We start from the raw sequence: 24,897 nt of genomic DNA, 5'->3' as shown, positions 1-24,897 counted from the left end.
CCCTATCTCCCTCAGCAGCTCTTTGACCTGATTGCGGTCAGAACTGTTAGCGTTATTGAAAGAGTGGTATCTGCCGCCACATTCAGTGATGAGATCCAGGAGCTCTTCACTCTCATTCAGAAACTGATTCACTGTTTTTTCCCCCAGCTGACCTTTTCCAGTGAACAGCACCATGGTGTACATTGAGGCTTCTTCTCCAAAGTTCTCCAGGATACACTTCACAGTGTTCCTCTCCTCCTCTGTGAATCTATCCAGCCTGATTACCAGCAGGAACATCTGCATTAAACGCCTCCTCCATCCCAGGTTGGTGTTTCCTGTTGCACTCGTCGATGCTCCAGTCTTTCCCACCAGAACTATTCTAGATGTCTGTCCTGAATCTGTGGAAACACAGGTTTTCAAAATTGTCTTTAAAATCTAAAATTATACCAGTTAGAGAGAATATTAAACAAGAGCATGATTGCAATACAGAAAATATGTATACTCTCTGTTCCAGGCGATTGGTGATTCCATGCAATACCTGCATGGCTATTTCTACTATGTGGTTGATGGTTGGGCTATTGAGTGGAGACTGAGACAAATAAAACAAGCCAATTGGCTGGTTGAAAACATCCGTTAATTATAATTTCATTTTATTATATTATTGTTGATTATCAAGGAAATCACAGACACTAAATACACACTATGACACTACCATTAAATAACTGTTATTGAATCATCAAAGATTGGAATATCACAAGCTAAATAGGATGTAGTATACTGTAAAGGACACATACATGACACAATTAATTTTTTTAATTATTCAAATAAAATTGACACATTTCTATTTAATGCATTTGTAGAAAAAGCTTACAGACAACTTGGAACAGGGGTTTTCAAGCCTTTCCTCCGGGACCCCCAGCTGTTCCATGTACTTGTCAACTAGTTATCAAGCCCTTCATTAGGTGAACCAGGTTAGCTAGTTCAGGACTACAACAACATTGTGAAATATCTGTGGGTCCCCGAGGAGAGGTTTGAAAACCACTGATTTAGAACTAAGAATGAATGTAATGATGTTATAGTTGTAAGGTCTAAAATGATATCTGGTAGCCTACCAGTTATTTTAGTGGGTGATGCTGCTACCAACATAATCATTCCTTTATCCTATCTACCTTTGTCTACAAGTTCTTTATATCTTTCCTCTATTGACACACCCCATTATTTGACCTCTCCCTGTGCATTCACCATCTTTTTAGTCTGACTTTCTTCCCAGTCCACCAACGATAGACTGCATATAGAGACAGAACTACAGTTAGAAGTACTAGTTTTCTTGTCAAGGCCCACAATGCATCTTCCCAGTTGGGGGCTTCTGCTGCCTGCCACACTACCATGAATACCACTGCCCCTATCACCCATTTCAGAGCCTTTGCTACCATTACTTGAATTGAATTTCTAAACTGTTGTGTCAAATCCTGTTTCATTTGTTTCAAAACACGGCCTGGACCTGATAATAGTGATTTTATTGTAATTCTGATTGCTCGTGAACATGTCAAAACCACCTTGATGAGGTGTGGGGTTTTCAACCATGTCTGGGCCTTCTGGTACATCTCATGAGTGTAGTGCTCTCCTCCATTCTCCTCCACCATCTTCTCTATCTTCCTCAGGAGCTCTGAGACCCGAGTATGGTCATATCTGTCATTGTTAATGAGAGAATGGTATCTGCCTCCATTTTCCTTGATGAGTTCCTGAAGCTCTAAGCTTTCTTCAAGGAACTCCTTGACTGATTTATCATTTAACTGATCTTCACCAGTGAACAGAATGATGGTGTACTTTGAGGCTTCTGCTCCAAAGTTCTCCTGGATCCACTTGACAGTGTTCCTCTCCTCTTCTGTGAACCTCGTCAGCCTGATCACCAGCAGGAACACATGAGGTCCTGGGACTGACATCTTAATACACTTTTCTATTTCTCCCTTCATCTTCACTGCATCCACTGATGTATCAAAGAGCCCTGGGGTGTCGATGACTTCAATCTTCCTCCCATCCACCTTTCCTCTCTTCTTATTAGTCTCTGCAGTGACAGACACTGGAGACGCCTCTGCATTAAACGCCTCTTTCATCCCCAGGATGGTGTTTCCTGTTGCACTCTTCCCTGATCCAGTCTTCCCCACCAGAACTATCCTCAGGTCAGAGGGCTGCCCTGAATCTGTGGAAACAGACAGGTTTTAAAATTGTCTTTAAAATAAAAAATGATAACAGTTAGAGAAAATAATTAACAAGGACATGATTGCACTACAGAAAATATGTAAATGCTGTGTTCCAGGCGATTGGTGATTCCATGTAATACCTGAATGGCTATTTTTACTATGTGGTTGATGGTTGGGCTATTGAATGGAGACTGAGACAAATAATACAAGCCAATTGGCCGGTTGACAACATCAGTTAATTATAATATAATTTATTATAATGAGTGATGCTGCTACCAACATAATCATTCCTTTGTCCTATCTACCTTTATCTACAAGTTCTTTATATCTTTCCTCTATTGACACATATCCCTTTCTTTGACCTCTAGAGGGACCCAGCAGACCAAATAGGGAGAAAGAGTCAAAGAACAGGCATTGCAACATCTGCAAGTGGAGCTACTACTGATGCTGCTACTGTACCACCATCTGAACAACTGCTGTTGCTGTCATCCCACCATCTTACATCTCCATCTTCTTCACTTTATATTTCTACTCATTCTGTCTCCTGTTCTTTCCTCCACTTCCCTGAACAAACATACTTTAGCAAGAAACAAAGAGTACATACATGAAGTGTAGAACAAGATCAACTCATTTTATTATAGTCTTGTTGACAACATGGAAAAATCATACAACACCGGATACAATGGTCACCTCAAATCAGCAAAGATCGGAAAATCAAATCAGCTTCATTTATCTAAAACACTTTTATGAAGACTACTTAAGAAATCAACCATGAAATACAGATGTCTAACTGCTAAATGTATATTATTTTTAAATAGATTATTATTATCATAGAATTATTGAAGACATAATAAAAGTATATATGTGAAATAAAGCAGAACTGAAAAAAAAATACAAACAAACAATTGCATGCTGTAACAAACCCGTTGGAATGTAGATACTGGTAATCAAAATGGCTGATCTTCCAATCTCAAGTTATCATTGTCCTGCTCTCTGACTTGTTGGAAAGGTGGCATACTATGATGGTGCCACATAGAATCTCAGAGCTCTTCAGTAAGGCCATTCTACTGCCAATGTTTTGTCTATGGAGATTGCTTGGCTGTGTGCTCAATTTTATTTTAATTGACCTTCTCTTTGATGAGCCTATGCCGTATACAGTACACTATAACAGTACTACTACAGCCCACATGCAGTACAATATAACATTACTACTATAGACTACATGCAGTACACTATAACATTACTACTACAGACCACATGCAGTACACTATAACATTACAACTACAGACCCCATACAGTATACAATAACATTACTACTACATACCACATACAGTATAATATAACATCACCCAAACAGACCCCATACAGTACCCTATAACATTACTACTACAGATCACATGCAGTACAATATAACAGTACTGCTACTGTACTCTAATCAACTGCAACACTAAATCATCTATAGTGGATTTCTCAACCTCACGTCTTATCTCCCCCATCTATTGTTACTTCTAACCCATCAAAGATAGACCTACATACTGCAAAGATGCAAACTAGAACCGCTGCCACTGTCAGATATAGAGATGCATTTGCAAGTGGTGGAATGGTGATTGCAAGGTGGTTGCCATGGTGGCAGTTGGGATCGGAGTGGCTGGGGCTGATACTGGGCCGGCTTGGGTTGAAACAAGAACGCCAGAGCCTGTATTTGCTCCTGAGTCCACTATATTTTCTTGACTCGATAAGTCTGCCCTTTCTCTGATCTCATCCCTGATCGTATCTGTTCCCCATACCAAATATTTGAACTTTTTTATCGTGCTAATATGTTGCTTTTTTAAAAAAGGATGAAAAAAGCGAATGAAAAAAGACTAAAGGGTCAATAGGGCGAAAAGGGAGAAAACCACAATGGCGTTGTTAGTATTCTTACAGGTAGAGGGCACCATTTTACAAATTTTACAACCAGATTCTTTTCCCAGTACAGTATTTCCCTGGACTTCTGGAACATCTCATGGGTGTAGTATTTTTCTTCATTCTCCTCCACCATCTTCTCTCCTCCACCATCTTCTCTCTTCCTCAGCAGCTGTTTGACCTGAGTGTTGTCAACTCTATTAGCGTTATTGAAAAAGTGGTATCTGCCGCCACATTGAGCGATGAGATGCAGGAGCTCTTCACTCTGCTTCACAAAGTCCTCGGCTGTTTTCCTCCCCAGCTGATCTTCTCCAGTGAACAGCACGATGGTGTATTTTGAGGCTTCATCTCCAAAATTCTCCTGGATCCACTTGACAGTGTTCTTCTCCTCTTCTGTGAACCTCGTCAGCCTGATCACCAGCAGGAACACATGGGGTCCTGGAACTGACATCTCAATACACTTGTCTATTTCTCCCTTCATCTTCACTGCATCCACTGATGTATCAAAGAGCCCTGGGGTGTCGATGACTTCAATATTCCTCCCATCCACCTTTCCTCTCTTCTTATTAGTCTCTGCAGTGACAGACACTGGAGACGCCTCTGCATTAAACGCATCTTCCGTATATACGCCCTGTTCCAGGCGATTGATGATTCCATGCAATACCTGCATAGCTATTTTTACTATGTGGTTGATGGTTGGGCTATTGAGTGGAGACTGAGACAAATAAAACAAGCCAAATGGCCAGTTGAAAACCTCACAATTGTTTTTACAGGACATTTGAGAAAGGGAACTGTTTTTGTTAATCATAATTTAGTTTTGTTAAATTATTGTTGATTATCATGGAAATTACAGACACTGAATACACACTAACATCAATTAAATCTCAACTAGGCAGCTATGATAGAAACATCTAAAGGAAAACAGCTTACTGTAAACAGTACATGACAAGGAAACATACTCCCCAAGGAATAGTCAGTTACTGTACATCTGGCAAACTCATCAAAATTACAACTTTCAATGTAAATCTTTTAGAAAAAGCTTAAAGATAAACCATAACTAATACAAGGCAACGCACAATATTACAATGAACAAAAATATAAATGCAACATGTAAAGTGTTGGTCCATGTTTCATGAGGTGAAATAAAAGATCCCAGCAATGTTGCATACGCACAAATGTGTTTACATCCCTGTTAGTGAACATTCCTCCTTTTCCAAGATAATCCATCCACCTGACAGGTGTGGCATATCAAGAAGCTGTTTAACCAGCATGATCATTACACAAGTGCACCTTGTTCTGGGGGCAATAAAAGGCCAGCCTAAAATGTGCAGTTTTGTCACACAACAAAAGTTTTAAGGGAGTGTGCGATTTTCAACAGCCGGATAACCAAATCTAACCGGTGAAAACGTTGGCCTACTAAAAAGATTACAAGACAATGTAAAAGAAGAAAGCCCTAACACGGAGGAAGTGATTATTCATCAGGAAGCCCTGTGTAACAGTGTGTTGAAGCTGGAAAATGTTGTCAAAGTGGTTGTAAAACTTGTCAACTTTATATGGGCTAAGGGGGCTTAACCATCATCAGTTCATTCAGCTGCTCAATGACAGTGCACCAGGACCATTCAAATGAGCGCTGGCTAAGCCTGGGAAAAGTATTTCGCCGTGTGTGGGAACTGAGAGGAGAGATAGGTATGTTCCTTGATATGGTTGGTAAAACTGATGACTTCTCTGAGTTGAAAGACACAGACTGGCAGGGCGACTTTGCTTTCTTTGTGGACATATTGGGGCATCTGAACAATCAAAATGTGAAACTGCAGGGAAATGGTGTTTTTGTGCATGAACTGTATTCCAACGTGAAAGCATTCAAGGCCAAACTTATGTTGTTCTCCAGACAAATGAGCAGCTGGTCTCTCGCTCAATTTCCGACTCTGGCCGCACTGAACAGGCCGACATCGCAGTGCCGCACTGAACGCTCCCCCATTGCAGTGCCGCACTGAATGCTCCCCCATCGCAGTGCCGCACTGAACGCTCCCCCATCGCAGTGCCGCACTGAACGCTCCCCCATCGCAGTGCCGCACTGAACGCTCCCCCATCGCAGTGCCGCACTGAACGCTCCCCCATCGCAGTGCCGCCCTGAACGCTCCCACATCGCAGTGCCGCCCTGAACGCTCCCACATCGCAGTGCCGCTCTGAACGCTCCCACATCGCAGTGCCGCCCTGAACGCTCCCCCATCGCAGTGTCGCACTGAACGCTCCCACATTGCAGTGCCGCTCTGAACGCTCCCCCATCGCAGTGCCGCACTGAGACAGACAGTAGAACTTTGATCAACCTGCATGCTGAGTTTTCCAGCTTCTCATACTTCACCATGATTGAGACAAGTGGCTACTTTGAAGAATCTCAAAACTCTAATACATTTTTATTTGTTTAACAGTTTTTTGGTTACTACATGATTCCATATATGTTATTTCATAGTTTTGATGTCTTCACTATTATTTTACAATGGAGAAAATAGTAATAATATAGAAAAACCCTTGAATGAGTAGGTGTGTCCAAACGTTTGACTGGTACTGTATATGTGAAAAATGTTATAATATACAGTGAAGTTGGAAGATTACATAAACCTCAGCCAAATACATTTAAACTCCGTTTTTCACAATTCCTGACATTTAATCCTAGTAAAGAATTCACTGTCTTAGGTCAGTTAGGATCACCACTTTATTATAAGAATGTGTAATGTTAGAATAATAGTAGAGAGAAATATTTAATTCCTATTTTATTTCTTTCATCACATTCCCAGTAGGTCAAAAGTTTACATACACTCAATTAGTATTTGGTAGCATTGCCTTGAAATTGTTGAGCTCTGGTCAAAAATTTCAGGTAGCCTTCCACAATAAGTTGGGTTGATGTTGGCCCATTCCTCCTGACAGAGCTGGTGTAACTGAGTCAGGTTTGTAGGCCTCCTTGCTCGCACACACTTTTTTATTTCTGCCCACAAATGTTCTATGGGATTGAGGGGAGGGCTTTGTGATGGCCACTCCAATACCTTGACCTTGTTGGCCTTAAGCCATAACTTTGGAAGTGCTTTTTTCTTATTTTCAATGACAGCCTATCCCAGTCAAACCTGGACAATTCTGGGCCAATTGTGTGCTACCCTATGGGACTCCCAATCACAGCTGGATGTGATGCACCCTGGATTGGAACCAGGGACTACGGTGACACCTCTTGCACTGAGATGCAGTGCCTTAGACCGCCGCGCCACTCGGGAGCCCAAGGCACTGATTGCATGGCTGTGTGCTCGATTCTATACTCCTGTCAGCAACAGGTGTGGCTGAAATATCCAACTCCACTAATTTGAAGGGGTGCTTCTAACCTAGCTGTGACTTAAGCACATTAAGCCATTGTATTCATTGAGCTCCTTACTTTGTGATCTACAGAAGCTACAACCTTCATGTTCCTTCCCATTTATGCTTCCTTCCTTTTATTGAAACTGTAATAATAACAACATTGTAAGAACCGTGTGATAAATTATATATTTTTATAATTTCTGTTGTAGCGTGATCTATTTCCATGAACGTGTACCAAGTTGAGGTCTGCTTTGACTACCTTATCGAACAATAATCTGTTTGTTACATGTTATAAATTGTTAATTATGACAGAATAATGAAATATGATCTGGATTGCTGTGCATTTGTTGGCTTTCCCTGTGAAATCTAAAAACATCTTTCTGACCATAAAATAATTGAGACATACTCAGCAACACCTGCCTCATTTTCCTCCCCATGTAAAAGAGCTGTAGAAGACAACATTAAACACATATATTCATACTGTATCTACTTGCAGGCTCAGATAGACATCTTCTATAGTTTTCCTTATTTCCTCAGAACAGTCTCAATTCGCCAGGTGATGGACTCTACAAGTGTCAAGTGTTCCACAGGGATGCTGGCCCATGTTGACTTCAATGCTTCCCACAACTGTCCTAATGTGTTCTTAATATTTTGTACACTCAGTGTAAAATAACTATTGTTTACCTCCTTACACTTGTTTTAGGTTCCTGGTAGAGGCTACCAGGTTTTGTCTAAAATGTCCTAGTAGAAGGTACTGTAGAGTTCATGATGCTACTCGTGGGAATTGTCCTATATGGATAGGGCTAAATTGAAATGTTATGGGAAAATGATTAGACTAAAGGTGAGGATTTAACAGTTCACCTGATACAAGACTGAATCCAAACATCCCACTGGGCACACACTGGTTGAATCAATGTTGTTTCCACATCATTTCAATGAAATTACGACGAACCAACGTGGAGTAGACGTTGAAATGTGCCCAGTGAGATTACTCTGTTGATTTGATGTGCTTTTTACATTTACTGTACTTATCTAAATCTGAAAAAACTCTGGATACATTCAGTAACCTAAGAATATTATTGGAACTTGGGTTAGGTGCAACATGAGACAAAAATATTACAAGGGTTTGAGTGAGAGGTCTAACTGATGTTTCCAAGTGGCAACACACCTCTCCAAAATGTGCATGCTTCCTAAGTGACTTCATTGCACTTTTATGACTCAAAGAGTCTTCAACTATAAGGTGCATTTTTTGAGTTGTCCTATCTGGTCTGTTGAGCAACTGGAGCAAACACACATGTAGTTGTTTTGTTTGGAACACAGACCCTCATCCCCACCTTTACTCAATAACTGTTCACGCAATTCAAAAACGGCCCATTATATATCGCAATCTGGGTCAGGTGGGCTTTATTTAAAAGCTTGTTCTATTGCTAACATGACAAGCTAAATGATAAAATACTATCTTAGTGTTGGGCTTTCACAAGTCAATTCGGAGAAGGGAATCGTAATTTTGGTGCGCATAGAATGGAGTCATGAGTGCATTCAGATGTGTTGTCCGCGGTAAAACAGTGTTCAATAACGTTGACATGAGTTTTATGATATGGAAATGTGAAGTGCAAATTTGGACACACGGGTGTTTGTCTTGCTTGTAAGACATCAAAGTGGTATTTATTCTAATCCTCAACGTCTCCTCTTTCAAAATACACCGAGTCCTCTTAATTTACAGCATTTCCCCCATTCTGACCCAAAAATTAACAAAAGATGCCCAATTAGCAGGAGGTAAACGTCTTGTCCTGCACGGTGCTCCAATTCAGAACGGCTGTCAGTCAATACCCGTACAGAGCTGTAAAGCGGAGACCCTGAGCTCTGATGTCATGTATAGCATGTTGCTGTACAGACACTGCATTCCAATGTAGGTACTTATCAGCGTCCCAGTCTTTCATTTTCAACCTGTATATGGATACGATTGTAAAAGGCTAGGCAATAATGCCTGATGGGCTGTAGTATATAGTCTGAGCAGTAAACCTGTATAACAGTTAAATATTCTAGAAACTGACATAATAGACAGGTAGAAAAGCACACCAGTAGTACTCACTTGGAGGATCACTTCTGTTCATCTTCTTCCTTGCGTCTGCATTTGAAATAGCTCCAATCTGTACTGAGGTTTGCCAGCTCCAGGTTTTTTTTTGCTGAGCACGGTATTGATTTAATGACTTCATGTACTCACAGTCCTTCTCATAAGGAGGTGCATTTCCAGTAAAGGGTGTGGCAATGTAGCTTTGGTAACAGTCTGTTTAGCTAACATTATATATTAATGGGTGGGTCTAATCCTGAATGTTGATCTCTCCACTGGGATTCTCTGCCTCTAACCCTATTACAGGGGCTGAGTCACTGGCTTACTGGTGCTCTTCCATGCCATCCCTAGGAGGGGTGCGTCACTTGAGTGGGTTGAGTCACCGACGTGATCTTCTTGTTGTCTGGTTGGCGCCCCCCCTTGGGTTGTGCCGTGGCGGAGATCTTTGTGGGCTATACTCGGCCTGGTCTCAGGATGGTAAGTTGGTGGTTGAAGATATCCCTCTAGTGGTGTGGGGGCTTTCTCTCTCTCTCTCTCTCTCTCTCTCTCTCTCTCTCTCTCTCTCTCTCTTTCCCCCCCCATCTGGCCGTGCTGCTGCTCCAGTTTCAACTGTTCTGCCTGCGGCTATGGAACCCTGACCTGTTCACCGGACGTGCTACCTGTCCCAGACCTGCTGTTTTCAACTCTCTAGAGATAGGAAGAGCAGTAGAAATACTCTGAATGATCGGCAATGAAATGCCAACTGACATTTACTCCTGAGGTGCTGACCTGTTGCACCCTCGACAACCACTGTGATTATTATATGACCCTGTTGGTCATCTATGAACATTTGAACATCTTGGCCATGTTCTGTTATAATTGCCACCCGGCACAGCCAGAAGAGGACTGGCCACCCTTCATAGCCTGGATGGGTGCAAAAAATATTAACAAGCAGGGTTTTTCTATTCTTTTGTTTTCTACTAAATTCAAGTAAACTCTAGGTTTCCTCCTAGGTTCTGGCCTTTCTAGGGAGTTTTTCCTAGCCACCGTGCTTCTACACCTGCATTGCTTGCTGTTTGGGGTTTTAGGCTGGGTTTCTGTACAGCACTTTGTGACATCAGCTGATGTAAGAAGGGCTTTATAAATACATTTGATTTGATTTGAATAAAACTGTCGTGTCTTTGGGCACCATTAAACTGAAGACATGTTTATCAATTAACTCCCTGTAATTATTATTACGCGATTAAACTAATTAATCAATTAACTGTAATTAACTAGGAGGTTGGGGCACCAAGGAAAATATTCAGATTACAAAGTTCTAATTTTCCTAATATAACTTTCCTATATTATAACATTATATATTATATTATCTGACCGATTATCTTCTGGTTTAAATGGCGTATTCTTTACCTCGTCCAGTCTCATTCCAAACGTTGTAAATTGTTGTTATCTGCACAAACCCAGTCTTCACTAAGTCATCTATACATCAATTGTCTTAAAATCATTTATTTACTAAACTATGTAATTCACAGAATGCATACAAAACAGTGGGTATCGCTACAAAGAAAAGGGTGGAGTAATGTGCCCTAGTGGGCTAAACCGGCATGGCGGCTTTTTAAACAAAGGGTCATAAAAGGGGCAGCTGAGAAGGCACTACAGAGTTGATAAATATTAACAATTGATATGCTAATCCTTTGCACATGAACTCTCACTCATTCGGGAAAAATTGCAATCAATATATATTTACGCTCAGTGTGTCGTCGTGATCCTTGTTGGAGAGTTTTTGTCCTGTTGGAGAGTTCCCTCTCTCTCTCTCTCTCTCTCTCTCTCTCTCTCTCTCTCTCTCTCTCTCTCTCTCTTGGTTAGAATGGATCTTTCAAAGCGACATTCATTAATGTCGTTATAGAATGGATGTTTCGTCGGTCTTCACGTTCAATGATACCGAATTCTAGCTGCAGACTAGTACTTAATATCAAAGACTTGTTATTATTCTGTATCGATAGTTTAACCACGTGGTATGGTTAAAGTTCAGTAGAGGAATGCATGGTCAAACCTATTGGCCAACTCGTAATGGAGTGGAGGCCTGGTCTGGTGAAAGTAATTCTGGGTGGGGCTTATATACTGAATGTGAAAAAGCCTGTCACATGACCCTTGTCCTGTCTGTGTCCCTGGGGGCGTGCCGATGACTGAGTTAAGCTTGGTACAGAAATACAATTCTATCACATTAACATCAGTACATAGCATCTCAACATATTCCAAATAGCTTTATCCTTATTAATACATTTTATACAACCATTTAGATGCAAGTCCCATAGCTGAGGCTATTATATAAACATTATTGTGGTAATATGGCAATATTGTCTCTCCTGAGTATCACATAATTGTACCAAGCGGACCAATTCGTAGCTGGATTCTTCACCGATCTTTTATACCTTCTCCAGAACATAAATGTCGTTCGGTTCTCCAATTCTGTGAGTTGGAAGAATTCCTCTGTCTCTCTATGAAACCCCTCTCTGTCTCAAACTGGGCCACGAGGCAGGACATTCTCCTTTGGAATTTACGACCGCCTTCACACAGCCTTGTATCAGAAGTATAGAGGTCGGGGGATGGTGCATAGAAAAGGCCTGGTGCAGAGGGAGGGGGTTCAACTGTGTTCTCTGTACCCAGAGAGAGGGCAACGTCATGACAAAATCAATTCCACATGTTACCACCGGCTAAATCTGTGACATTAAATTCCTTTTTACTCTGTTCCATCTGACTGTCACATCAGCCCAGCCAAGCAATTAGTAAACTTGATCTCCACTATAAAAAGCATAAAATTAAATCAAATCAAATGTTATTAGTCACATGCGCCGAATACAACAGGTGTAGACCTTACAGTGAAACGCTTACTTACGAGCCCATAACCGACAGTGCAGTTAAAAAAAATACTGATAAGAAGAAGGTCGGTTGGGGGAACGTAAAACGTCTGCCTTCTGCTCCGGCGCCATTTTACTAACATAGACATTATCTACACATTATGTCACATGTACTATAGACTAACATGTAGTTCTCAACAGCAGAGATTTGTATAAAACTTGCTGTCTGTCTCGCCGACATTTGCAACATTGTTTCAATATTCAAATTCGATCTCCAGCTGTCCCATAATATTGAAGTGTCGGGAGTCAGGACAAGACAGACAGGCAGGCAGCGTTTCTCAATGAGTCGAATTCATGAATCAGCTGGCATAAATATTATGGATATATACAAATCAATTGAAAAAAGGTAAAACGAAACGAAGTGCAGCTAGTTTGCCGTCTTTCCAGCTTCAGTTTGAAGTGATTAATTTAACTGTGTTGTTGGCTAGTGTTGTCACGTTCGTCGTAAGAAGGAGACCGAGGCGCAGCATGCGTAGAGTTCCACATCTTTTAATAAATGAAACTCACCAAACAAAACGATGAAGCACAAACGAAACGTGAAGTAAATGGCGTGCTAACTAACCAAAAAAAACAAGATCTCACAAAAACCCAGTGGGAAAAGGCTGCCTAAATATGATCCCCAATCAGAGACAACAAAAGACAGCTGCCTCTGATTGGGAACCATATCAGGCCAACATAGAAATACATAATCTAGAATGCCCACCCAAATCACACCCTGACCTAACCAAATAGAGAAATAAACAGGCTCTCTACAGTCGGGGCGTGCGTGACAAGTGTTGCATCCCCAGTTAAGATAAGCGGGTTCTTTTTAGTTATTGTAAAGAGAAATTCGACAGTATAAAGCATTAACATCACAAAGAGGTTTATTTCCAAGATGACAGTGGATACTACACAGCAGGTTCCAAGCTGAGTCCATCTGCACCTGCTCAAAGGAAAAACAACTGAATACCTTGGCAAACAACCAATGAGGCCTGCCAATAAAACCATGCGCATCCAATCAGATACATATTTCCAATATCACGCACTGTACCATTTTAACCAGGTGTGCCTAATAACATGCTACTTATCTCTCAAACACTACAGCTTTCTCACCTGAACAACAGTGTCCTGACGAGTGAGCATTAGCTCATTGTTATGGATGTATCCAAATTAATGTCTCAAGATAACAACTTAAGCAAATGCAAATGTAGCTACTTTGCTGTTATTCTGCTTGCACTTTTTGATGTGACTATAAGTTAGCCGTAGTTTGCTAGCTAGTAAGCAAGGAATAAGAACGTTGCCAGCCAGTATGGTAATTGAACATTCAGAACGAACGACTGAGTTGCCGTCCATAGATACAGAACAAAAAGACTGAACGACTGGGTCGTGTCTCTAGCAACCAAAGCCATAGAACAAACGACCAGCCGGCTTGGGAAGCAGCCCTAGATTTGTGTCGGGACTATATCTTGTGGAAAGATAAAATAGTATGAATAAATTCATCAAAATAAAGTTTTTAAATGAAAATATATGAATCAAAATGTGAATATGTTGTAAAAAAGTGATAATACCCTCAAAGCTGGTGCAATGACAACCTCAGCCAGCCAAAACCGCCTAACTCGGACGACACTGGGCCAATTGTCCACTGCCCTATGGGACTCCCAATCACGACCAGATGTGATACACCCTGGAATGAACCAGTGTTTGTAGTGACACCTCTTGCACTGAGATGCAGTGCCTTAGACTGCTGCACCATTCGGAAGCCCTCTAGGTTAATTCAGATTGCTGAATTTATTTATTTTATTTATTTAACCTTTATTTAACAAGGCAAGCCAGTTAAGAACAAATTCTTATTTACAATGACGGCCTACCCCGGCCAAACCCTAACCCGGACGACGCTGGGCCAATTAGCTCTTAGTGTTCTCCGTTTTGCTCTATGACCTCCGCAAGCGCCTTGGGACTCGTCTAACCTTGGTACAGCTGATCTGCCAACTTCTGTCTGTAGAGTTCGGACAGTTTGGGCTACACACTAATATGACCCATCTGAATAGGTCCATGTTGGTAGGTTGCTCTAGGACGCCCACAGGCCTCACAAACCTCATCGGAACGTCCCCCGGTATCAGTTGAAAGAATGAATAGAAGTATATATGGAGACTGTTTAGTTCCAAAAATAAGGGGTTAAATACATGTAAAACAAAATGTTAACGAAAGTTTTCTGATCTTTCTCATATGTCTCAGATATAGGACAGACTTCAGAACTAACTTCATTTAGATTTTGGGGGGAGATCCATGTAGTGAGTCTGTTATTCAATTTGGTAAACTTCAACGGTTTTTAAAATTCAAAATCAAATAACTAAATGATCATTGGTATGATCTTCTTAAAACAATTTCATATAGCTTAGTAGATAACTATGTCATCATAACAACACAATAACAACTCTGTCATCATAACAACACAATAACAACTCTGTCATCATAACAACACAATAACAACTCTGTCATCATAACAACGCAATAACAACTATGTCATCATAACAACGCAATAACAACTCTGTCATCATAACAACACAATAACAACTATGTCATCATAACAACACAATAACAACTCTGTCATCATAACAACACAATAACAACTATGTCATCATAACAACACAATAACAACTATGTCATCATAACAACACAATAACAACTCTGTCATCATAACAACACAATAACAACTATGTCATCATAACAACACAATAACAACTCTGTCATCATAACAACCCTGTCTCTCTCTGGTGGGAAGGTATCAGAACATCTCTCATCTTCATGTCAAGTGGGGGTTTCTAGATGTTGTTTGGTTCCTCTTAAAGACCACACATACACTCTACAGTGAACTCTAAAAGACCAGAAAGAGGGGAGATTTCTAAAACAAGAGCTTGTTTACAAGAAAAGGTCCTCAGACTCTGGTCTGTTCAGCCAGGGCTTCCCTATCTGTCTGCTCCTCAAGACAGGAGCACTGTGACCCTGTTCATTTAGTCCGGCACTTGTGAGCCAAAAAGAGTCCCAGAAATGTGACGTTATTAGACAGAAAGGGGCACACCTCTCCACGCCCACGAGCAAAAGCTGAAGAATTTAGGTTGTTTCTTTACATTTGAAAAGTATAGCATCCTAATTAGCACACAAAAAGACCTGAAACCATAACTGCCCTGCAGTATTACTTATTGTCCTGTAGATGGTGCTGATGCAGAAGAAGGGGAGAGAATAGAGGAAGAGGGAGGTTGTGGACAGAATAGGCGGTACTGTTTTCTAAAAGGTCCACACATCTAAAGGAGGATCTCAGTTATATTGCCTTGATTACCTGAATCCTCCACTGAGGGAGTTTGATTAACCTGAACCGTGGTGCACCAGGCTTAGATAAAATGATCAAATTGAACAGTAATCTACTCTGCTCTATCATGTTGTCAAAAACATACATCTCTATTCCATAAACCATATGTTAGAATTTCTAACTAGAATTCAATGGTAATGCACATATCAAAAGCCATCACTTTTTCATGTGAATACAAAGAATCCTTCTCGTCACTCTACGTGCTTAATAAGGATCTGCCCCTTTTTGAAATTTTCACCTAAAATGACTAACTGCCTGTAGCTCAGGACCTGAAGCAAGGATATGCTTATTCTTGATACCATTTGAAGAAAAAAAAAACCTTAAAGGTTTGGGGAAATGTGAAATGAATGTAGGAGAAAATAACACAGATCTGGAAAAAGATATTGCAAAGAAAAAAAACGTGTTATAATAAATAAAAATAATAAAATAAATAATTGTATCATCATCTTTGAAATGCAAGAGAAAGGCTATAATGAATTAGTCTACCGCAGGCGCAATTTAAACTTTGGCCACTAGAGGGTAGTAGTGTATGTGCAACGTTTTAGACTGATCCAATGAAGTATTGCATATCTATTCAAAATGTTGTATCAAGACTGCCCAAATGTGCCAAATTGGTTTATTCATACATTTTCAAGTTCATGATTGTGCACTCTCCTCAAACAACTGCATGGTATTATTTGACTGTAATAGCTACTGTAAATTGGACAATGCAGTTAGATTAACAAGAATTTAAGCTTTCTGCCCATATCAGATGCCCATGTCCTGGGATTTAATTTTTAGTTTTTTACAACCTCATGCTAATCACATTAGCCTACGTTAGCTCAACCGCCCCGAGGACGGGACACCGCTACGTCACCTTTGTTGAAAGTGAGGCCCGGGAGGCAGCCGCTTCCAAAAGTAATGCAATCACATTTTACCAGGCTCAAACTCCTCCCAACGGGGTAACCCTGGCCAGATAAATGAATCCCCTTACTGATAAGTGAGAAAAACCCATTTGATGAGAAAGTTATAGGTCCCTCCCCTCTGGCCATCTCATCTAATGGGTTTTGAGGAGGAGGAGAGAGAGTGCGAGGAAACAAAAACATACCATTAAGATTCTATTCTATGGGCTATGAGTACATGTGATTCTCTCTAAGGGCTATGAGTACATGTGATTCTCCCTAAGGGATATGAGTACATGTGATTCTCCCTAAGGGCTATGAGTACATGTGATTCTCTCTAAGGGCTATGAGTACATGTGATTCTCCCTAAGGGCTATGAGTACATGTGATTCTCCCTAAGGGATATGAGTACATGTGATTCTCCCTAAGGGATATGAGTACATGTGATTCTCCCTAAGGGATATGAGTACATGTGATTCTCCCTAAGGGCTATGAGTACATGTGATTCTCCCTAAGGGCTATGAGTACATGTGATTCTCCCTAAGGGATATGAGTACATGTGATTCTCCCTAAGGGATATGAGTACACGTGATTCTCCCTAAGGGATATGAGTACATGTGATTCTCCCTAAGGGATATGAGTACATGTGATTCTCCTTAAGGGCTATGAGTACATGTGATTCTCCCTACAGGCTATGAGTACATGTGATTCTCCCTACAGGCTATGAGTACATGTGATTCTCCCTACAGGTTATGAGTACATGTGATTAAAATGACACAGTAGAGCAGAATACATACCACTACATGATCAGCTCCACTATATTGTCTGGATACTATCTATCAATGAGGAGAGACTACTGTTTGTCTGTCTGGATACTAACTATCTATGAGGAGAGACCACTGTCTGTCTGGATACTAACTATCTATGAGGAGAGACCACTGTCTGTCTGGATACTAACTACCTATGAGGAGAGACCACTGTCTGGATTCTAACTATCTATGAGGATAGACTACTGTCTGTCTGGATACTATCTATCTATGAGGAGAGACCACTGTCTGTCTGGATACTAACTATCCATGAGGAGAGACCACCGTCTGTCTGGATACTATCTATCTATGAGGAGAGACCACTGTCTGTCTGGATACTAACTACCTATGAGGAGAGACCACCGTGTGTCTGGATACTATCTATCAATGAGGAGAGACTACTGTCTGTCTGGATACTAACTATCTACGAGGAGAGACCACTGTCTGTCTGGATACTAACTACCTATGAGGAGAGACCACCGTCTGTCTGGATACTATCTATGAGGAGAGACCACTGTCTGTCTGGATACTAACTACCTATGAGGAGAGACCACTGTCTGTCTGGATACTAACTACCTATGGGGAGAGACCACTGTCTGTCTGGATACTAACTATCTATGAGGAGAGACTACTGTCTGTCTGGATACTAGCTATCTATGAGGAGAGACCACTGTCTGTCTGGATACTAACTATCTACGAGGAGAAACCACTGTCTGTCTGGATACTAACTATCTACGAGGAGAAACCACTGTCTGTCTGGATACTAACTACCTATGAGGAGAGACCACTGTCTGTCTGTCTGGATACTAACTATGAGGAGAGACCACTGTCTGTCTGTATACCAGCTATCTATGAGGAGAGACCACTGTCTGTCTGGATACTATCTATCTATGAGGTGAGACCACTGTCTGTCTGGATACTATCTATCTATGAGGAGAGACCACTGTCTGTCTGGATACTAACTATCTACGAGGAGAAACCACTGTCTGTCTGGATACTACCTATCTATGAGGAGAGACGACCGTGTGTCTGGATACTATCTATCTATGAGGAGAGACCACTGTCTGTCTGGATACTAACTATCTACGAGGAGAAACCACTGTCTGTCTGGATACTAACTACCTATGAGGAGAGACGACCGTGTGTCTGGATACTATCTATCTATGAGGAGAGACCACTGTCTGTCTGTCTGGATACTATCTATCTATGAGGAGAGACCACTGTCTGTCTGGATACTAACTATCTATGAGGAGAGACTACTGTCTGTCTGGATACTATCTATCTATGAGGAGAGACCACTGTCTGTCTGTCTGGATACTAACTATGAGGAGAGACCACTGTCTGTCTGTATACCAGCTATCTATGAGGAGAGACCACTGTCTGTCTGTCTGGATACTATCTATCTATGAGGAGAGACCACTGTCTGTCTGGATACTAACTATCTATGAGGAGAGACTACTGTCTGTCTGGATACTATCTATCTATGAGGAGAGACCACTGTCTGTCTGGATACTAACTATCTATGAGGTGAGACCACTGTCTGTCTGGATACTAACTATCTATGAGGTGAGACCACTGTCTGTCTGGATACTAACTATGAGGAGAGACCACTGTCTGTCTGGATACTAACTATCTATGAGGAGAGACCACTGTCTGTCTGTCTGGATACTAACTATCTATGAGGAGAGACTACTGTCTGTCTGGATACTATCTATCTATGAGGAGAGACCACTGTCTGTCTGTCTGGATACTAACTATCTATGAGGAGAGACTACTGTCTGTCTGGATACTATCTATCTATGAGGAGAGACCACTGTCTGTCTGGATACTAACTATCTATGAGGAGAGACCACCGTCTGTCTGTCTGGATACTAACTATCTATGGGGAGAGACCACTGTCTGTCTGTCTGATACTAACTATCTATGGGGAGAGACCACTGTCTGTCTGGATACTAACTATGAGGAGAGACCACTGTCTGTCTGGATACTAACTATCTATGAGGAGAGACCACCGTCTGTCTGGATACTAACTACCTATGGGGAGAGACCACTGGATGTCTGGATACTATCTATGAGGAGAGACCATCGTCTGTCTGGATACTAACTATGAGGACAGACCACCGTCTGTCTGTCTGGATACTAACTATCTATGAGGAGAGACCACTGGATGTCTGGATACTAACTATCTATGAGGAGAGACCACCGTCTGTCTGGATACTAACTACCTATGGGGAGAGACCACTGGATGTCTGGATACTATCTATGAGGAGAGACCACTGGATGTCTGGATACTAACTATCTATGAGGAGAGACCACTGTCTGTCTGTCTGGATACTATCTATCTATGGGGAGAGACCACTGTCTGTCTGGATACTAACTATCTATGAGGAGAGACCACTGTCTGTCTGTCTGGATACTATCTATCTATGAGGAGAGACCACTGTCTGTCTGTCTGGATACTAACTATCTATGAGGAGAGACCACTGTCTGTCTGGATACTATCTATCTATGAGGAGAGACCACTGTCTGTCTGTCTGGATACTATCTATCTATGAGGAGAGACCACTCTCTGTCTGGATACTAACTATCTATGAGGAGAGACTACTGTCTGTCTGGATACTATCTATCTATGAGGAGAGACCACTGTCTGTCTGTCTGGATACTATCTATCTATGAGGAGAGACCACTGTCTGTCTGGATACTAACTATCTATGAGGTGAGACCACTGTCTGTCTGGATACTAACTATCTATGAGGAGAGACCACTGTTTGTCTGGATACTAACTATCTATGAGGAGAGACCACTGTCTGTCTGGATACTAACTATCTATGAGGAGAGACCACTGTCTGTCTGGATACTAACTATCTATCTAACGATCTATGAGGAGAGACCACTGTCTGTCTGTCTGGATACTATCTATCTATGAGGAGAGACCACTGTCTGTCTGGATACTAACTATCTATGAGGAGAGACTACTGTCTGTCTGGATACTATCTATCTATGAGGAGAGACCACTGTCTGTCTGGATACTAACTACCTATGAGGAGAGACCACTGTCTGTCTGGATACTAACTATCTATGAGGAGAGACCAATGTCTGTCTGGATACTAACTACCTATGAGGAGAGACCACTGTCTGTCTGGATACTAACTACCTATGAGGAGAGACCACTGTCTGTCTGGATACTAACTATCTATGAGGAGAGACCAATGTCTGTCTGGATACTAACTATCTATGAGGAGAGACCACCGTCTGTCTGGATACTATCTATCTATGAGGAGAGACCACCGTGTGTCTGGATACTTTCCATGAGGAGAGACCACCATCTGTCTGGATACTAACTATGAGGAGAGACCACCGTGTGTCTGGATACTATCTATGAGGAGAGACCACCATCTGTCTGGATACTATCTATGAGGAGAGACCACTGGATGTCTGGATACTAACTATCTATGAGGAGAGACCACTGTCTGTCTGGATACTAACTACCTATGAGGAGAGACCACTGTCTGTCTGGATACTAACTATGAGGAGAGACCACTGTCTGTCTGGATACTAACTATCTATGAGGAGAGACTACTGTCTGTCTGGATACTATCTATCTATGAGGAGAGACCACTGTCTGTCTGGATACTAACTATCTATGAGGTGAGACCACTGTCTGTCTGGATACTAACTATCTATGAGTAGAGACCACCGTCTGTCTGGATACTATCTATCTATGAGGAGAGACCACTGTCTGTCTGGATACTAACTATCTATGAGGAGAGACCACTGTCTGTCTGTCTGGATACTAACTATCTATGAGGAGAGACCACTGTCTGTCTGGATACTAACTATGAGGAGAGACCACTGTCTGTCTGTCTGGATACTATCTATCTATGAGGAGAGACCACTGTCTGTCGTGATACTACTATCATTATGAGGAGAGACCACTGTCTGATCTAACTATCTATGAGGAGAGACCACTGTCTGTCTGTCTGGATTCTAACTATCTAACTATGAGGAGAGACCACTGTCTGTCTGGATACTAACTATCTATGAGGAGAGACCACTGTCTGTCTGGATGTTAACTATCTATGAGGAGAGACCACTGTCTGTCTGGATACTAACTATCCATGAGGAGAGACCACTGTCTGTCTGGATACTAACTATCTATGAGGAGAGACTACTGTCTGTCTGGATACTAACTATCTGCATCTGAGGAGAGACCACTGACAGTGACCATGACCATTTGACCCTTCGACCTTTAGTACCCTGACCTTTCAGTGTTAAAGTGCAGAATGGTCAACAAGACGCTGGAGACAGCATTTTGGAGCTAACTTTATTTCTTAGAATCATGAATTGACCATTCTTTTCCACCCATAAAATGATGGTTGATGATTGAGAAGTCTCTTATGATTTAAAAAAATAATAATAATTAAAAAACCCATAGTTTAAGAATTGTGTTTAGAAAATAACGCTTAATAAAGAAAAGTTATACTAGCAAGATTAGTGTGCGGGTTTCTCTTTCATATTACAAAATAATTAGACAAACAACATTGATTTCTCTCTCTGTAATGTAAGTAACATTTGAGCAGGGTCAAAGTATGATTTATATAGGGTTTGTAATGTCTGCTTCCAACTCATACTCTCAAACACGTAGATCCCCTGAACGTAGCTCACTCTCCAGATCCCAATCACCTGAATTCTGATCTCCTGTTTACACACCTGTATGTAATTTACACACACTACTTAGTTCAGTTCTTTGCACCCCATCATTGTGAGGTATTGATTTGTTTTGTTACACACTTCATTTCAAAGTGCTGGTTTTCCCGTATTAGTCCTCTGTCCTGTGTAGTCCAACGCTTTTTGCCTATTCCCTGCCTGTACTTTTGCGTATTGGATTTCCTGTTATCAACCTCTTGCCTGATCTCCTGGACTACGTTATTAGCCTTTTTCCCTGCCTGTACTCTTACCTTTTGGGATTCCCTGTGTATGACCTTCTGCCTGTCCCTGGACCCAGCTACCTGCCTCCTCCTGTGGTTCTTTACTAAATAAACACCTGCTGCGCCCTGCACTTGAAACCAGCTCTCTGTCTCCCATTGTATTCATTACACTCTCCCAAGTAATATTCTATTGGCATCATGTTGTTGTGTTTTTCTTACATTGATATTGTATATATGTGTACCAGCCAGACCCATTAACCAACACTTAAAAAAAATGCAACTCCCTCCCCAACGTTACAAATATCAAATATCAAAAAACATTTTAAGTGACCAGGATTACATAATAAAGTCAGGGGTTTATTTCCATTGTAGTCCCTATTTTTTTACATAAATACATATACAATGATAGAGATACAGACACATTACAGAGATAGAGAAGAAAAAAATGCTCAACTTCCAGATGAGTATGAGGTGGGAGTTTAAGTACAATTCTTACAAGTTTGTTTGGCTGGTATCATATTCTTTGTATGTTTGGGGCTGCTGGTGAACCATGATGTGCAACATAATCAAATTGACACTGGACTAGCACACTTGCCAGAGTCTTTAGGGGGTCTATAGATATGTTTCCATCCAACATGACAGGGAAGATTTTAATTTACCGGACCTTCAGACATATTTCGGACATACATATGCATTAGCCATCAATTAATGAGGTTTTTTTTGCACAAATAGCCACATTTACGCGTCTTTAAAAACAATCTATAAAAAATCCCAAAAACACTATTCCTTATGTTAAAATGTGCAGCATATGCACATTTTTATAGCCATTTTTTTGTATTTATTTTGTAGGTATAGACTTACAGAAACGTAATTCATACATTTTCGATCCAAATATTTTGTATAAAGCGCAAGAAGTATGAATGCCCTGAGTTCTGCAGAGGCCGCATCACTGTAAATGTTGTAAAACCAACGCAGACGAAGAATTGACCATAAATCGTTTTTAACCCGCAAATATAGAAAATGCGCTCTACAGTCAGAAATGGCGGAGCGATATTTTGACAGGCTTTTTTAGATATATGTTTCTGTTTATAATTACAAACATTTGGGCAGTGATGTGTACTCATTGATGCCAAGGGAAGCCAGACTTCCAAAAATATTTTACCAATAAAAGAATAACAATTATAAAATAATTCCTCTTTCGTTTACATAATTTTCCGTTAATTTGCAAGTGGCTGAATCTCAACAGAGAAATCATCTGAGCGAGGAAAACACCCCTCTCTCTCAGTATGTGTAGCCCATGTGTCTGATGTTGTCTGGACCAAAATAGAATATATAACATGTTGCCGCCATAGCATTTGATTGATGCCAGCAAGCATTGGCCTCTCTTGATAAAAACATTATAAAGTGCAGCAAAACGGCCCCAAGGGAGGCCTGTTTGGATACACCAATGAAATCACATCCTAAGAAAAATGTAATCTTCAGAAAAACGTGTCTGTTTCTGGTCTGTTTGTGTTGATGTCCTGCAGTAGCTAGCTTGCTAAATTGGCCCTTTCCTAAGCCATGGATGGAGACTTAGTTTAGACTTAATTCTCTGTACAGGTCAATGATTATGACTGCATTCTGATCTAACCATAAATTAATATGTTGTGCCACTGGCCTAAGAAGATTGAAGTTCTATCTTTGCCTAGATGTAACCTAGTAGGCTCACTTTAACTAGCTAGCTAACTTAGCTGGTTCATTGTTGCCAATGTGAGGAGTTTCAGCTAGCAAGCATTTTAGCTAGGTAGCCTATGACAACAAAAAATTAAAAGTGTACTGTATCACAGAGTCATAGACCGTTTAGCCAACATGAAAGAGAGGAGGATGGCATTGGTGTTCAACTAGTCTACAAGTAGGGTGACTGAACATGTTTTGTTTTACTTGCACACACAGACAGAAATCACTACCATGGGAAGCCACATGATATTTATCAACATTGATTGGACTAAATTGTTTTTGGTATGTGTGTTTTCTGTGTATTAAACTATGCAGATATAGCTTTCTTGATTTGATGATATTTCAATGTTTAAGTGTAAATGGTGCTGGAATAGCGGAGGCAGTGCTGCTGTTGTCTTTGTGCTGACTTGAGGTAACTTCATGGTTCTAAATCAGTAGTGGTTTAGTAACCTGTAGAAAACATGAACTTGCTGGACCATGCTGTACACTGTAAGACTGTTCTGTAATTTCAACAGTAAAACACTGTAGAATGCACAGTAAAATAACGTAAATGTCTCTGAGGGAAGACTTTCTGTTCTACTCAAGCTATTTTATTTTTGTGGAAAAGTCGCCTAAATATTTTTGAGCAGCTTAACTAAGCTACTAACTAGCTAGCTAACGTTAGCTTGTTTTGATTGTGTTAGCTAACAGTAGCCAAGTTGACATGTCGGTCTGTTGCATTGATCTTTCTTGTTGATCTTTCAGGTTTCTCTGTTGTTTCCCTGCATCACTCAGCGTGTTCTTCTTAAACCAGTGTAGGCATGGAAGGTCTTCAAGATGCAATTAAAC

At 41.0% G+C, this 24,897-nt stretch overlaps 2 protein-coding genes across 3 annotated transcripts in view; both read right to left on the bottom strand.

Moving 5' to 3' along the window:
* The window catches only part of LOC115147775 (GTPase IMAP family member 7-like), a 351,504-nt gene that overhangs the window by 61,546 nt on the left and 265,061 nt on the right, over nucleotides 1-24,897 (bottom strand). The window lies entirely within an intron of this gene.
* LOC115147776 (GTPase IMAP family member 7-like) lies at nucleotides 1,173-9,635 on the bottom strand. The gene is made up of 2 exons (XM_029690074.1): nucleotides 9,517-9,635; nucleotides 1,173-2,179 (listed from the first exon to the last, which is right to left on the bottom strand). The coding sequence occupies exons 1-2, from the start codon at nucleotides 9,536-9,538 to the stop codon at nucleotides 1,218-1,220; spliced, it is 984 nt and encodes a 327-aa protein (XP_029545934.1). The 5' UTR covers nucleotides 9,539-9,635; the 3' UTR covers nucleotides 1,173-1,217.

Source organism: Salmo trutta, chromosome 14 (genome assembly GCF_901001165.1).
Source record: "Salmo trutta chromosome 14, fSalTru1.1, whole genome shotgun sequence".
Classification (NCBI taxonomy): domain Eukaryota; kingdom Metazoa; phylum Chordata; class Actinopteri; order Salmoniformes; family Salmonidae; genus Salmo; species Salmo trutta.
The sequence above is the reverse complement of the archived record's forward strand: the minus strand, read 5'-3'. Positions and strand labels throughout refer to the sequence as shown.

What these genes read in the sequence shown, in the direction of transcription:
- LOC115147776 (XM_029690074.1), bottom strand. Translation starts at nt 9,538, where the DNA reads ATGAACAGAAGTGATCCTCCAA. An exon ending in GAACAGAAGTGATCCTCCAA is followed by an intron (nt 2,180 to 9,516) that starts GTGAGTACTACT and finishes CTGTTTCCACAG; the next exon opens with ATTCAGGGCAGCCCTCTGAC.